Raw genomic sequence first — 13,454 nt, 5'->3', positions numbered from 1 at the left:
GTACAGTCGAAATCTTGTGGGTAAATTACTTGAACACTTTATTTTTTGTACATCAAAACTAGTATTATAAATCCCATTTTAGGGACCATTAATAAATTACGTAACGCAAAAATTGCCCAAAAGTAACTCCCCCTCCCCCTATGTAACAAATTATCACAAATTTTTCCATCCCCCCCTCCCCTGCTACGTAACAAATTCCAAGAAAAAAATTTTTTTCTTCGATGAAAACATGTTACGTAACGATCTAGTTAACACCCCCTCCCCTCTATGTCACAACTTGCCATACCTTCTCCCTCCCCCCTAAAAGCGTTACGTAATTTATGAATGATCCCTTACAGGATCTCGATTCATTCCTTCATTGCGTCAAGAAAAATTTCCGAAATATGTCTATTTTTTCGTGCTCTACAGTGGTGCATCCCCTTAATTCAGGAAATTTGGAATAATAGCATAACGTATAGATATATTTTTAAAGGGCGATAGTCACGATAGGGGTGAAAATGCTCATCTCGAATCGAATTGTCACTTTCATGTAAATAAAAAACTCGCTTCATTGCGCGATTCACCCCAAGTCTTGAGGCATCGTAATGCAGATCATTTCCGTCAAATAATTAATTTCTGCTTTGCCATACGATATCTTCTATCCAAGGTAAATACATCTCAATATTAATGCCTTCTACCATTTTTGGACGTTCGTAGAAATAATCCCACGATTCACAGCTCAGCTCTTCCTCTAGGAAACCAATTAGTCGGTTACGAGTGTCGTTTTGTTCTTTAATAGTCAGTGCATCCCCAGCAATGGTTAACTGCCCCGGGTACAGATACCGTGAACAGTAGTACTTCACCTGAAGCGGAGAGTTCGCGCGATACTGGACCTGGAGACCTTCGATATGAGTAAAGGAATTTCGGTGAATAATTTGTGTACCAAAAACAAAACTTTCCGTATCCCTTCCGATCCCCAAGCAGCTTAGCATAATCTCAGAATTTCTGAAAAATAAAATTATGCTGTGATGTGGTATCGAAGTACATACACATTAAGCTACCTCACATCCTGTTGCAGATCAATAAGTGCCAGTTTGTCGTTCCATTCCTCGTAATAAAATTTCAAGTTGTTAAACCCCTCAGAATTGTTGGCGCCATATGAAATAAACACGCGTTCTGTAAAAACAAAGATTTTTTCTCGATGGTGTACAGATTACTAGAAAATGTTTACTTGTTTTTCGAGCACATTTAGCTGTCGTCAGCACAAATCGAGGACTGATAAGTGTTCCATGGCATAAAGTACGCGAGGATGTTCGCTCAGATTCTAAAAGATTAACCGCTTCATCTCTGTCAATAGCTTGTGGGCTCTTATTGAGTGTGAGCTCTTCGCATTCTGAAAGGAAGACTATTTACATAGATCATTTCCAAAAACGAGCTGATCTAACTTTTCTCGCTAAGGTTAGGCGCTGCATGGTAATTTAATATCCCTCTTAGCCAAATGACATACGGTTGCAGTGAAACGGCTCCAATGTAGCTTGTTTGTGCTTTAGTTTGGCCAGTACCGTACATTTGCACTCCAACTAGGAACCATTTACCGTTCTTATATTCGAATAAACCGTTTCCTGCGTTTTCAATAAACTTGTGGGTTTCTGAAACATAAAAGAAAAAACCAGGGCTACATTTAATAAGATTTCGATTGGTTCAATTTCCTAAAATCCTTCTAATTATCTCAAGCAATGAAATTTCTTATTTGTATTATGGTCTACTAGTGTTTTAAGCAGCTTTCAAGTTCCATTCGAGTTTAAATAGCTGAGAAATTTACATGGCCTTTAAAGTGTACTTTTTAAGTATTTTCACAACTTTTGGTTGCTATGTGTATCTTTATTTTTCCTAAAAATACCTTTGAAAAATCCTAGACAGAGAGCCCCTTCGAACGTCTTTTGGAATATTTTTTCGGTGTTAGTTCGGCATGTAACCGGATCGTTTATCGGTAACATTTCACTCTCCCACGAAGGAACAACAACCTCTTTCAATTTCTTTCTGGTGGGATCAGGTATACAAACGGGAGCAACTAGCGCATTGAACACCACTCGCCGATCCATCATGATTAACACCAAATCGTTATCCAGTTCTTCCACATTGAACGGTTTTGGGTAGTAGGTTCGTTCTATGGACATTGATTCACCGTCCGCAATCAAAATCCATAGTTTACGAACATCAAGCGGATCACCATTAAGATCGAACAAACAGTGCGCTACAGTTAGCACAAACCTTTCATTTAATAATGTTCCATCGCAGAGTATCGAATCACGGACTGGTACCCTGTCGATTATCCGTACGTTCCATCTCCAACTGGAATCTTTTCGTTCGCCACAAACATCTTCTGCAGATGCTGTACTTGAAAGAACACTGCTTATTACAGAGTAAACCCAAAAAAGAAACTGAATCATCCTTATCAAAAAGACCGGACACTTGAGACTGAACTGTGTTATTCGCACGCACTCACGAATAACCTCGTAAACACTATCTTTCTAGAAAAGATTATTCTTTCGAATCCAATTTCAGGCGTACACTGTGGTTGTGAAGCGACATATCTTGTGTACTAGTCATTAGCAATACATATTTGCAAAAGGTATTGTTTATTGCTCTTTAAGGCTCAAGTTACCTCAAGGCTTGGTAGTATGCGTAAGAAAAATTGTGTTCAGCTTTGCCACCAGATTATCCATTTAAACCTTTTCAAAACTCTAAAAGAAGAATATCAGTCGATTTATTAGATCATCAGGATTCAATTCATGCAAAATACCTGCTGGAAAAACCATTGGCTTAGCTGGATGGTGCTTTTGAAAAAGTGGCTGTTATTTTTTTTTCACACTACCACACCGAGCTGGGGTACGCACCACAACTGCGCAATGAAAAAACCACAGCCACTTTTTCAAAAGCACCATCCAGCTAAGCCGATGGTTTTTCCAGCAGGTATTTTGCATGAATTGAATCGTGATGATCTAATAAATCGACTGATATTCTTCCTTTAGAGTTTTAAAAAGGTTTAAATGGATAATCCGGAGGCAAAGCTGAACACAAATTTTCCTATCCACACTACCAAGCGTTCAATTCTAACACATGCTTAAAAAAGGTAACTTGAACCTTAACAAACCGTGATGATCGGGCCCCTTTTGGTTACGTACTATTTGCTGGATAGCTTCCGACAGTGGCCGAAGGCAGGACCAAATCTTAAAAGTTTATGATTTAAATACTAATATTTTATATTTTTCCTAAGTTTTCCATATATTGAATGATATATATTCAAAATCATTGATGGAATACGATTTTAACAGTTGTTTAAACGTAGCTGTGTTTGCACTTTACCGAAACCTCCATTACTATTGAGATAGCAGAACGACAACACCCCCGAAGAGATATTCATGATGTTCTGGATAGACGGTTATCAAGAAGGGTATGCATCGAATATTCGTGAAGCAATACCATATTGTAGATACAGGGATAGGTCGGTGAGGTTCTATTGTGAATGAGAGAGGGGGAAATGTATTAAACTTGGACATCAATAGTTTTCAAAAAGATATAGATAAGAAAAATATAAGGGTGGTCACGGCTTGCCAGGACGTCCCGGACTGGCACATAGGGTGATCTACCTCGGGCCCGAAGGGAATCTATTAGTTGGGACCTGGCAACACGGTACTCTGCACACAGCCACAACATGCTCGATGTCATGATAGCCGTTCTCACAAACACAATGATTACTGTCAGCAAGCCCTATACGACGGAGATGCGCATCAAACGAGTAATGGTTGGACATGAGCCTTGACATCGTACGAATAAAGTCCCGGTTCACATCCAAGCCCTTAAACCAAGCATTTGTTGATACCTTCGGGATAATAGAATGTAACCACTGTCCCAGATGCCCATTGCTCCATGCAGTTTGCCAACTTTCGAGCGTCCTCTGACGAGAGATACTGAAAAATTCATTGAAGCAAATTGGTCTATCGTAAGTGTCACCTTCTAATGTGCCCACCTTGGCTAAAGAGTCCGCCTTCTCATTGCCCGCAATAGAACAAAGTGGCGGGACCCAAACCAAGGTAATCTGGTAAGATTTTTCAGATAAAGCGCTCAGATATTCTCGTGTTTTTCCCGGGAAATACGGTAAATGCTTTCCAGGCTTCGCCGCACAGATGGCCTCAATAGATCTGAGACTGTCCGAAACGATGAAGTAATGGTCTGCGGGCAGGGTGTCAATGGTCCCGAGAGTATACTGAATGGCAGCTAATTATGCGCCGTAAATTGAAGCAGGATCATTGAGTTTGAATGAGGCAGCAAGATTTTCGTTGAAGATACCGAAGCCTGTGGACGCGTCGAGAATTGATTCGTCAGTGTAGAACATTTTGCCGTAGTCGACTTGATGGTATTTATTATAGAAAATATTTGGGACCACTTGTGGGCGAATGTGATCCGGGATTCCACAAATCTCTTCCTTCATGGATGTGTCGAAAATTACAGTTGAATCAGAAGTATCTAAGAGATGAGCACGGTTAACGTTATACGAAGATGAATTGATGTTCTGTGCCATGTAATCGAAGTACAAGGACATGAATCGGGTCTGAAAATTAAGCCCGACAAGCCTTTCGCAGTTTGCAATCACCAATGGGTTCAAAATATCGCATCGAATGAGCAATCGATACGAGAGGTCCCAAAATCGATTTTTGGTGGAAGGACGCCCGCCAGCACTTCTAAACTCATCGTATGGGTCGAGTGCATGCAACCCAAGGCAATACGCAAACAGCGATACTGGATTCTCTCTAGTTTGATGAAATGTATGTTCGCAACGGAGCGAAAGCAGAAACATCCGTACTCCATCACTGATAATATAGTTGTTTGGTACAGCCTGATTAGGTCTCCTGGGTGGGCACCCCACCATGTTCCGGTTCTTGTACGGAGAAAGTTGATCCTTTGTTGGCACTTCTGTTTCAGATACCTAATTAAACATCCCCAGGTACCTTTAGAGTTAAACCAGACCCCGAGATATTTGAATGTTGAAACCTGAGCAATAGTTTTATCCATTAACTGAAGCTGTAGTTTCGCTGGTTCACGTTTCCTAGAAAATACGACTAGCTCAGTTTTCTCCGTAGAGAACTCGATACCCAGCTGGAGAGCCCAAGCAGACAAATTGTCCAAGGTATTTTGCAGTGGTACTTGCAAGTCGACGGCCTTGGGACCTGTAATAGGGACAACACCGTTATCTGCAAGTTGCCTTAGCGTGCAGGAATTGACCAGACATTCGTCAATGTCATTCACGTAAAAATTGTGGAGAAGAGGGCTTGACATGAGCCCTGGGGAAGGCCCATGTAGCTAAATCGTGATGTCGATAAATCACCATGCGAGAAATGCATTTGTTTTTCAGACAACAGGTTTAGCAAAAAGTTACTTAAAATTGGTGAAATGTGAATGTTGATAGAAACTGAATCGAAAGCCCCCTTTATATCCAAGAATACTGATTCCATCTGCTTTTTGTTAGCATAGGCCATTTGAATTTCTGTTGAGAGCAGCGCAAGGCAATCGTTCGTCCCTTTGCCTTTGCGGAAGCCAAATTGTGTATCTGACAGTAAGCCATTTGTTTCGACCCAATTGTCGAGGCGACACAAGATAATTTTTTCGAATAACTTCCGGATACAGGACAGCATTGCAATCGGACGATACGAGTTATGGTCGGAGGCTGGTTTTCCTGGTTTTTGGATGGCGATGACACTCATCTGTCTCCAGTCATGTGGGACAATGTTACCCTCAAGAAACCTATTAAATAAATTCAACAAGCGTATTTTGGCAGAGTCTGGCAGATTCTTCAACAAGTTGAATTTGATTCTGTCTGGCCCTGGGGCTTTATTGTTACATGATAAAAGAGCAAGTGAGAACTCCACCATCGAAAACGGTGTTTCGTTCGCGGTATTGTGAGGGGACACGGCGCGGTAGATTTTCTGTGCCGGGGCGGAATCCGGACAAACCTTCTTGGCGAAATCGAATATCCAACGGTTTGAATATTCTACGCTCTCGTTATTACTGTTTCGGTTTCGCATACGTCGGGCCGTGCCCCAAAGAGTGCTCATCGATGTTTCTCTTGTTAACCCGTCGTCAAACTGGGTTTCTCGACTTTCATTAAATTTTTCATTTGCTTTTCTAATATCGCGTACACCCTAGTAATTAACCCGTCGTTTCGGAAGGCTTTATACGCACCAGCCTTCTCCGCGTCTGAGCACTCTTTGTCCCACCACGGGTTGGGAGAACGTTTTTGGGTGTTCACGTCGGGTACTCGTTTCGTCTGAGTTTGAATCGCGGTATCGAGAATCGAGTTGGACAAAAACAACTCTTTCTCCAGGGGAAGTACCTGTGTCGAATCGATAGTTTTGGACAGACGACGGGCACGGCTAACTAGTGATTGGTTAGTTGGAGCGAAAAAGGCCGAGCGCAAAAAAGGGAGTGAATGGTCTGTTCATGCTGAGGCAGGTTTGGCGCAGCGACTGGCAACCGCGTAAGGGGTAAACCCAGCCACCCCGAAGCAAGACAGAAGAGCGAGTGTATAGGCGTATATGTGGACTGCCTCATGCCAAGATGGGAGGGTCGTAGCGTAGTATGTTGGGACTCAGCTATCGATGTCTCGTGGCGTGGCAGAGGAGTGAAAGGGTAAGCATCCAAGTCAGTCTCACACGGTATGTTAAGGGTGAGCATAAAAGTCAGCCTCACATGGTATGGTAGAGGCTAGCACAAAAGTAAGCCTAGCAAGGAATGAGTAAGGCGAGCACACAAGTCAGCCTCGCAAGGAACGAAAAAGGTGAGCACAAAAGTCAGCCTCATGTGGAGTGTTTGAGAGTGAATCAAGGTGCGATAGACAGAGCAAGTAAGCCTCATACAGGACGTATGAACGCGTGAGTGAGAGTGAATGAGTCATTAAGTACAGCCATCCCTCCAGAAGTAATACCGAGAGGTAGTTCCTGGGGGGAACGATGGCGGAGCCCAATGGAGTTTAGTCGGTATTAATGGCAGCGTCACCGTTCGAGCCCGACACGCCCCCAGTACACCCCGTGCGGTAGCTTGGACACCTACCAATAGCACGTGTACTGGGCTAGGACGTAAAGGTCTTCTCCATTGTAAAAAAACTTTGACTCGGGGGGGCTGTGAGACATTGGGGGAAAGTGAAGGAAGTGGATCTGTCTCTGAATCAGATAGGTGTTCCACTTCTTCAAAAGATTCATCTTGGGAGGGAGATCCTTCTCATTGATCCATTTTGTTGCGGGAGCAACACGCTCGACCGCACTATTTAACTTAACTCAAAATAAAAAATCAAAAGCAATAAAAAAATCGATAAGAAAAGTAAAAAACGAAACACTTCACCAGTTGGTTCCTGACGAGCTGGTAAGTGAATTGATCCTTCGTTTATTTTATCCATCACCCGCGTGACCTTCACACAGTAGAGAGCTGGTATAGCTCGTCTAAACAAAGCCGTCTTTCAGGTAAGAAAACTGTTTAGCACCGCACTACACTGCACGGCCTGACACAATTTAACGTTTATAATGTTTGTACTCCAGCCCTTGCTGGGATAAACACCTTCACCGATATCGCCTAACTCAAGGTTATGTTACAACAAACAACGCGCGTGTGTAAACTGAACGAGTGCTCGGTTACGAATGAAAAATTGCATCACTGCAGGGCAGTTACGTATCAAACGATATGAAGTTCCGTAATCAGATTCACAAAGATCACACGAATAATACTCAGCACGCTGAATAGTAGCCATGTGATAATTGAGTTTGTAATCAGTGCCCTGACTAGAATACCGCAATTGTGCTTGAAAAAATGCAACAAATTCTTTGCATTTTCCAACTCAAATCCGGCAGAAAAGTTTTTGTTTGAATGCAAGTTTGTAAGCTACACCAATGGTTTCCAAGTTCGGATGCAGCCTAAGGGCGAATCTTGTGCTTTATCCAACTTTTCGAAAGTGGTAGAACTGCTTCTGGACCAACGAAGTTAGTCGTAACGCCCGCTCTAGCCAATTCGTCCACCCAGTCATTTCCAATAATTCCGGAATAACCGGGTATCCATATATGGTAGACAGCATTTGAGATGCTATATTCTGTGACCTGTGATTTCTTAGGTCACAATATCGTCACTGAGCCCAGCTTGTATTTATTTGTAAATATCGTTTTTTTGTAGCATAAATATATAACAGTGTACGGTCTATCTCGTGTATTTGACGACGCCTGTTCTTTGTTTATACTTTGAAATTATTGTTCGTAAATGTCTAAGTAGAATTTAAACGTCAAACCATTACTACTCCTTGCTTGCATGTTTGAGTCGCGTTTAAGTTCTGCTATTAAACTTAAATGTAGGCTCCGTTATTTATTTGTTTAGAGATTTATTTACTTATTTATTTATTTATTTATTCATGTATTTATTTATGTATTCATTTATCAACTTATTTATTTATTTATTAGTTTATCTACTTATTTATACATTTATTTATTTATTTATTTTGCTTGTTTATTTATTAATTATTTTGTTATTATATTGTTTGGTATAATTGTTCATTATATTAAAAAATCAAGGAAACAATTACCGCACATTAAATATTCTTGATAGCATTTGTACTTAAAATATTTCGTAACATCAACCAAAACGATAATTTTTTTGTAAATGTCAGCCGTCATCGTTCTGTCATCGCATCATCACCGTCATCAAATGCGTGGTGGGATGCGAGAAGGCGCGGTGGGTATATTTTGGAAAATGGACAGGTCAATGATAAAATCTACCGCGAAAAAGTAATGCGCTCTCTAATAGTTCATCGGTCCGGAGGAATGAAGACCAGCAGCATCGATAGTCACCGACATTAAGTGACCGCGCGTTTCGCTTAAGTTCTCGGTTGTGTACACGTCGATCCATTGGATCTAATTTCCCGCCCTTCCGAACCGCCACACGAACGCTAAGTTTTGTTCGGCTAGTCGAGTGGGATTAGTGTGGGTACCGGTTTCCGTGTAGTGAACGTACTAGTACGACGCGACTGCAAGAACGGTCAGTGATTGGCAATAGAGTTGGGAGTACTGGTTTTACCGTTACCGAAAACCGGTAAAACCGTCCAAATATCCTATACCGAAATACCAGTTTTATAAGAATGAAAAACCGGTATTTTCGGTAATTTTTTGGGAAGAACTATTTAATTAAAGGGTTTTATTGTTGCACAGCTTTGAAACTCTTTAATAATGATATAAGCAGGGGAATAGTGCTTATTTAAGCAGTGGGATACAGCTTAATTTAACAACCCGAAAAATCCCACATATCAAATAAAACTTATCAACCTATGGAGGAACAAGAAAAACCTGCAAGACAACATCAATCAACTCCATATTCCCATATACTCCATTTTGTTTTCAATTTATTCACTGCCAAATCTATAACGTAAAGACCTATCATAGAACTCGTAGATTTTACGGTTTTCATCAGCAATACTGCATCAGGGTACGTTGAAATGAAATTAAAAGAAGATTGTTACAAAGCACTGGTTTTCAAGACAAGGTAGAATTTATGCTCAAGCGGTTTCGTAAATTGAGTATGATTGTTCGAATGACATTTTCGGATTCCAGTGACAAATTTGACCTTGATCAACCTGTCTTATAGCGTTTTCGTTTTCGACAGGCTGAAACCCGTTCCCATTTCTTGTGAACATCACCTTCATGTTCGAGCATTTGGATAACCAGAAAACAATAACTTCAGGTCTGGTTTTCCATGTATTTGTTTTTCAAATCTCGGAACGCCGACTGCATCTAGCTAACCAATGTGCTCTTTGAACTAATAAGCGACGACACTTTGCATACTACGCTACAGAAACCAGATGTTGAATCACATCCCATTTTTGATTATAGAGGTTTTAATCTTTGGGTCATACGGTTCTTTTTTCGAGTTAGAAAAAAATCTAACCCTATTTGCGGGATTGAGAATCGAACCCAGGTGAACTGCGTATAAGGCAATCGATTTACCAACTACGCTATTTCCGCCCCTTAATGTGGACTTTAGAAAAGATTTACAATACCATAAGAGTAATTAAATCAACATTCATAAAGCTTTTTCGATATTGGAGTACTTTGAGAGCAAATCATGTTATCTGTTAAATGATCAAATGCCCAATTGGCTTTGTATGTTTAGCGAACACAGTTTGTAATTTTTATTAATGCCGGTTTTACCGGTTTTTTCATTTCCAATACCGAAAATACCGGTTTTTTAAAATCATCCGGTTTTCCCAACCCTAATTGGCAAGTCATTTACGCCATTGTAGATGCCAGTGCCCAAGTACGGGAGGGTAGGCTCTACTAGACTGAAAACGTTGTAAATCCCACTCGCAGGCTTTGTAATTCTCTCTCACTCACGCGAGAAGAAGCTTATCCGATGTCCAACTTTTCCGAGATAAGATGAGTCGCAAAATTCTCCGTCTCCACAAATAGCGTGAGAATGATTTTCCGGATAAAATTTATTTGACTTTTTCCTTCTCACCGGAGAAGGTGATAAAATTTTAATTTCGTGGAAATCAATCATAAAAATTCACTTAATTACAAAGAAAAGCGGCAAAGAAATATAGACTTGTTTTTTCTGGTTTTGGAATAACGACAGGAAAGCAGCGAGCGAAAAAAGGATACCGTGATAAACTCATTCTCTCATTCGCCGGCTGTTTTATTTATCCGGAGAAGTTGTGTGAGTGCCAATAACTTTTCGTGTGAAAATGTGAGTTTTTATTGTCGCAGTAGCAAACCATCCGGGCGCATTTACTCATATGAGCGATAAATGCAATGCCTGCCCACTCGACTTAGTGTTAGACACTCGTGTAGAAGATATAGCACGCATTGTACCACTCTCCAGGCCCAAAAGTGAAACGCAGTCCTCCGCTACGAATAGGCCGAGTTGCTGCTTCTTCAGGAGTCCGCAGTCGCCATCGTCCGTACGTTCCTGCACCATCGTCGAAGCCCGCGTCGCATCGATCCAGCTGCAAGTCGACCAACGTCATCACGATCGCAACGGTGTCGACAAAAGAAAGTTTTCGTCGAATAAAACGCAAGTAATAAATTTTGGTTGTGTTTTTTAATAGCCCTTCTGGCTCAAGTCGCGAAATAAAAAATAGTAGTATTAAATAGAAAGTGTATGGTCTGAATATTCAAGCTGTGTCGCCCTTTTTTTGTTTATAGTGTTTCTCATTTGGTACTTGTTTCTGCTTGATATTATTACGATTCGCTCAGTGACCATAGTGTGGGAAGAAAGTCCTCCCGTTGTGAATTTCTCTAGGAGACAACCGTGAAACGACCCTAGCTGGTGAGTACAGTGTGGCCCCACCACCACAAGTAAAACGTTACAAAACCAAACGTAACAATTCTTCGATTTGAGTTCGACATGCGATTACTAATTTCGATCTCGAATCTGCCGAACTAAGTGCTCTCAGGGCAGCCTGACTGTCAGAGCAAAAATAGATACTTGTATTGCAAATTCTCTGTTGAAGTGCCAATTGTACGCCACACAGAATCGCGAAGATTTCTGCATGAAATATGGTACAGTAGCTACCAAGCGAATGAGATTGGTTTAATCTCATTTTACGACAATATGTACCAGCACCGGCGTGGCCCTCCAACAAAGAACCATCAGTACAACAAACGTAGAATACGTATTCTTCAAGTTGTCGATCCATTCAACCAGACAACCATTCCTCGCGAGGAGGAATTCTCACATTGAAAGTTTTAAAAGGAAAACTACAGGTGAGTGTAAGGTCGCTAGGAGAAAATATATACTCATCCCCATTAAACATTTGGGGCCACAGTCTTGTGTGGCTAGTTGCACGGTATATTGGGTTACTGTTCCAAAACCCAGTAACCTTTAGGCGGTATGTACAAGAAAATGCTTCTTTTTCAGTCAGTAGTAGTAGGTGTTGTCGAGAATGCACCAGTCATCGCCATCAAGACCATCCTCTGAAGATGGTTTAACTTTGATTGTCATTCTGCCACCAAACAAGGCATACGTGTGTACTTGGGTTTGAGCCCCCAAGATTTGCCGAAAGTCCTTTTACAAAACTTCTTTATTCTGAAGTCGATGTGAGCTGTCCAATTAAGTTTTGAGTTAATAATTGCCCCAACGTACTTAACTTGATCTGCGACAATAATTTCAGAGTCAAAGAACTGCAACGGGCGAGCTCCGGTTGTAATCCTTCGTGAAAAGCACCATTGATGTTTTATTTGGACATGAAGACACCATTGTTCAACAACACATACGACTTGTTGCATCAATTCAAAAAGTGTGTTAATGCAAATATCATTATATAATAATCATCGGCGAAACCATATTGCGGAAACCTAAGCTCATTAAGTTTCCTCAACAAGCCATCGGCGACATGGTTCCATAGCAATGGTGACAGCACACCACCTTGGGGACAACCGCCGACACTCAGTTTCCTTATATCTTCTAGTCTTAACGATGAGCACAGTTGTCGGAGAAATGAGGTTAAACTGATCAGTATAAAGTTCATTGCCCCCTCATAAGTGACGCGGCTATCTCTATGAATGAATTTTACAGTTATTTATCGCCACGCTAATTGAATGTATCCTAGGAGAAAGATAATATACTCTTATTAAGCTCCTAGTGGACCACACACCTGTTTTTCCCGTGCTAATTTCCATACAAATTTTAAATTCAATGTGGATTGCCTGATCATAATCGATCGACATCAAAATTAGCATAGTGATTTACAAAAAGGAACAAGAATTAACGTTGTTCAGAAACAATGATCATGTATGGAGATTCACCCAAAGAGCATGTCGCTCATAAAATCGAAAAATGAAACTTGATCAAAGTTCAAAATCAGGTTTATTTTTGATCTCTGTTAGCATTTTATTCGCTGCGAGTTTCTTGTTTACCAAGCTGAATAGTTATTATTAAATCACATGTAATACATGTAATGACGGCAACGCTTATCACTACTTTGGGTTTGTACTGGAAATAAAACGGATTATTTCCAGTAACACTTTGTTCGTTGCAGTGACCGGTTTAGTTTCCAACTAAAGAAGTTCCGAAGATGAAGCTGGTAGGTTATTTATCGCTTTTGCATTATTAGTCTTCACAAAATTCTATCTTTATGCGTAGACCATCTTATTAACCTTATTCATGATCTTGATCGGTGCTGCATTCGCTTTTCCACAAATACCAGTCGTAGATACAGTACGATCGGGAGGACAGGGTCAGGTAGTTATGTTCTGAAATTTATCCTTTGCAAAAAATTTTTCTGATGTTATTTTTGTGTTTATTACAGGAATCTGATGGAAATTCAGACTCTGGTGAAAGCGAAGAAACAAAAGTGAATGCTTAGCTATGAAATAGTATACAAATGTTAAAAAAAATGTTAGAAAGTTTTCAGAAAAAATAGTGAATAAAATGCAATAAAACTATAAGAA

General features: G+C 40.7%; 1 protein-coding gene and 1 long non-coding RNA gene across 3 annotated transcripts; one reads left to right on the top strand and one right to left on the bottom strand.

The window, feature by feature from the left end:
* Positions 1-269: 269 nt before the first annotated feature.
* On the bottom strand, positions 270-2,436 carry LOC131690901 (serine protease 33-like). Of its 2 annotated transcripts, none has more exons than XM_058976976.1 (5): positions 1,880-2,436; positions 1,425-1,628; positions 1,211-1,372; positions 1,041-1,155; positions 270-984 (listed from the first exon to the last, which is right to left on the bottom strand). In XM_058976976.1, exons 1-5 carry the CDS (start codon positions 2,427-2,429, stop codon positions 609-611), a joined length of 1,407 nt encoding a protein of 468 aa, XP_058832959.1. In that variant the 5' UTR covers positions 2,430-2,436; the 3' UTR covers positions 270-608. The 2 variants fall into 2 exon arrangements, with proteins under 2 accessions (XP_058832959.1, XP_058832960.1); XM_058976977.1 differs by having other exon boundaries at positions 1,046-1,155.
* A 10,508-nt stretch (positions 2,437-12,944) lies between these two features.
* On the top strand, positions 12,945-13,454 carry LOC131691728 (uncharacterized). Its single transcript, XR_009305841.1, has 3 exons — positions 12,945-13,087; positions 13,147-13,245; positions 13,313-13,454. It is a non-coding gene; the product is annotated as an uncharacterized LOC131691728 (long non-coding RNA).

The sequence above is a fragment of the Topomyia yanbarensis genome, chromosome 3 (assembly GCF_030247195.1).
Source record: "Topomyia yanbarensis strain Yona2022 chromosome 3, ASM3024719v1, whole genome shotgun sequence".
In the NCBI taxonomy this organism is placed as follows: Eukaryota; Metazoa; Arthropoda; class Insecta; order Diptera; family Culicidae; genus Topomyia; species Topomyia yanbarensis.
This window is presented reverse-complemented; position numbering and strand designations above follow the sequence as displayed.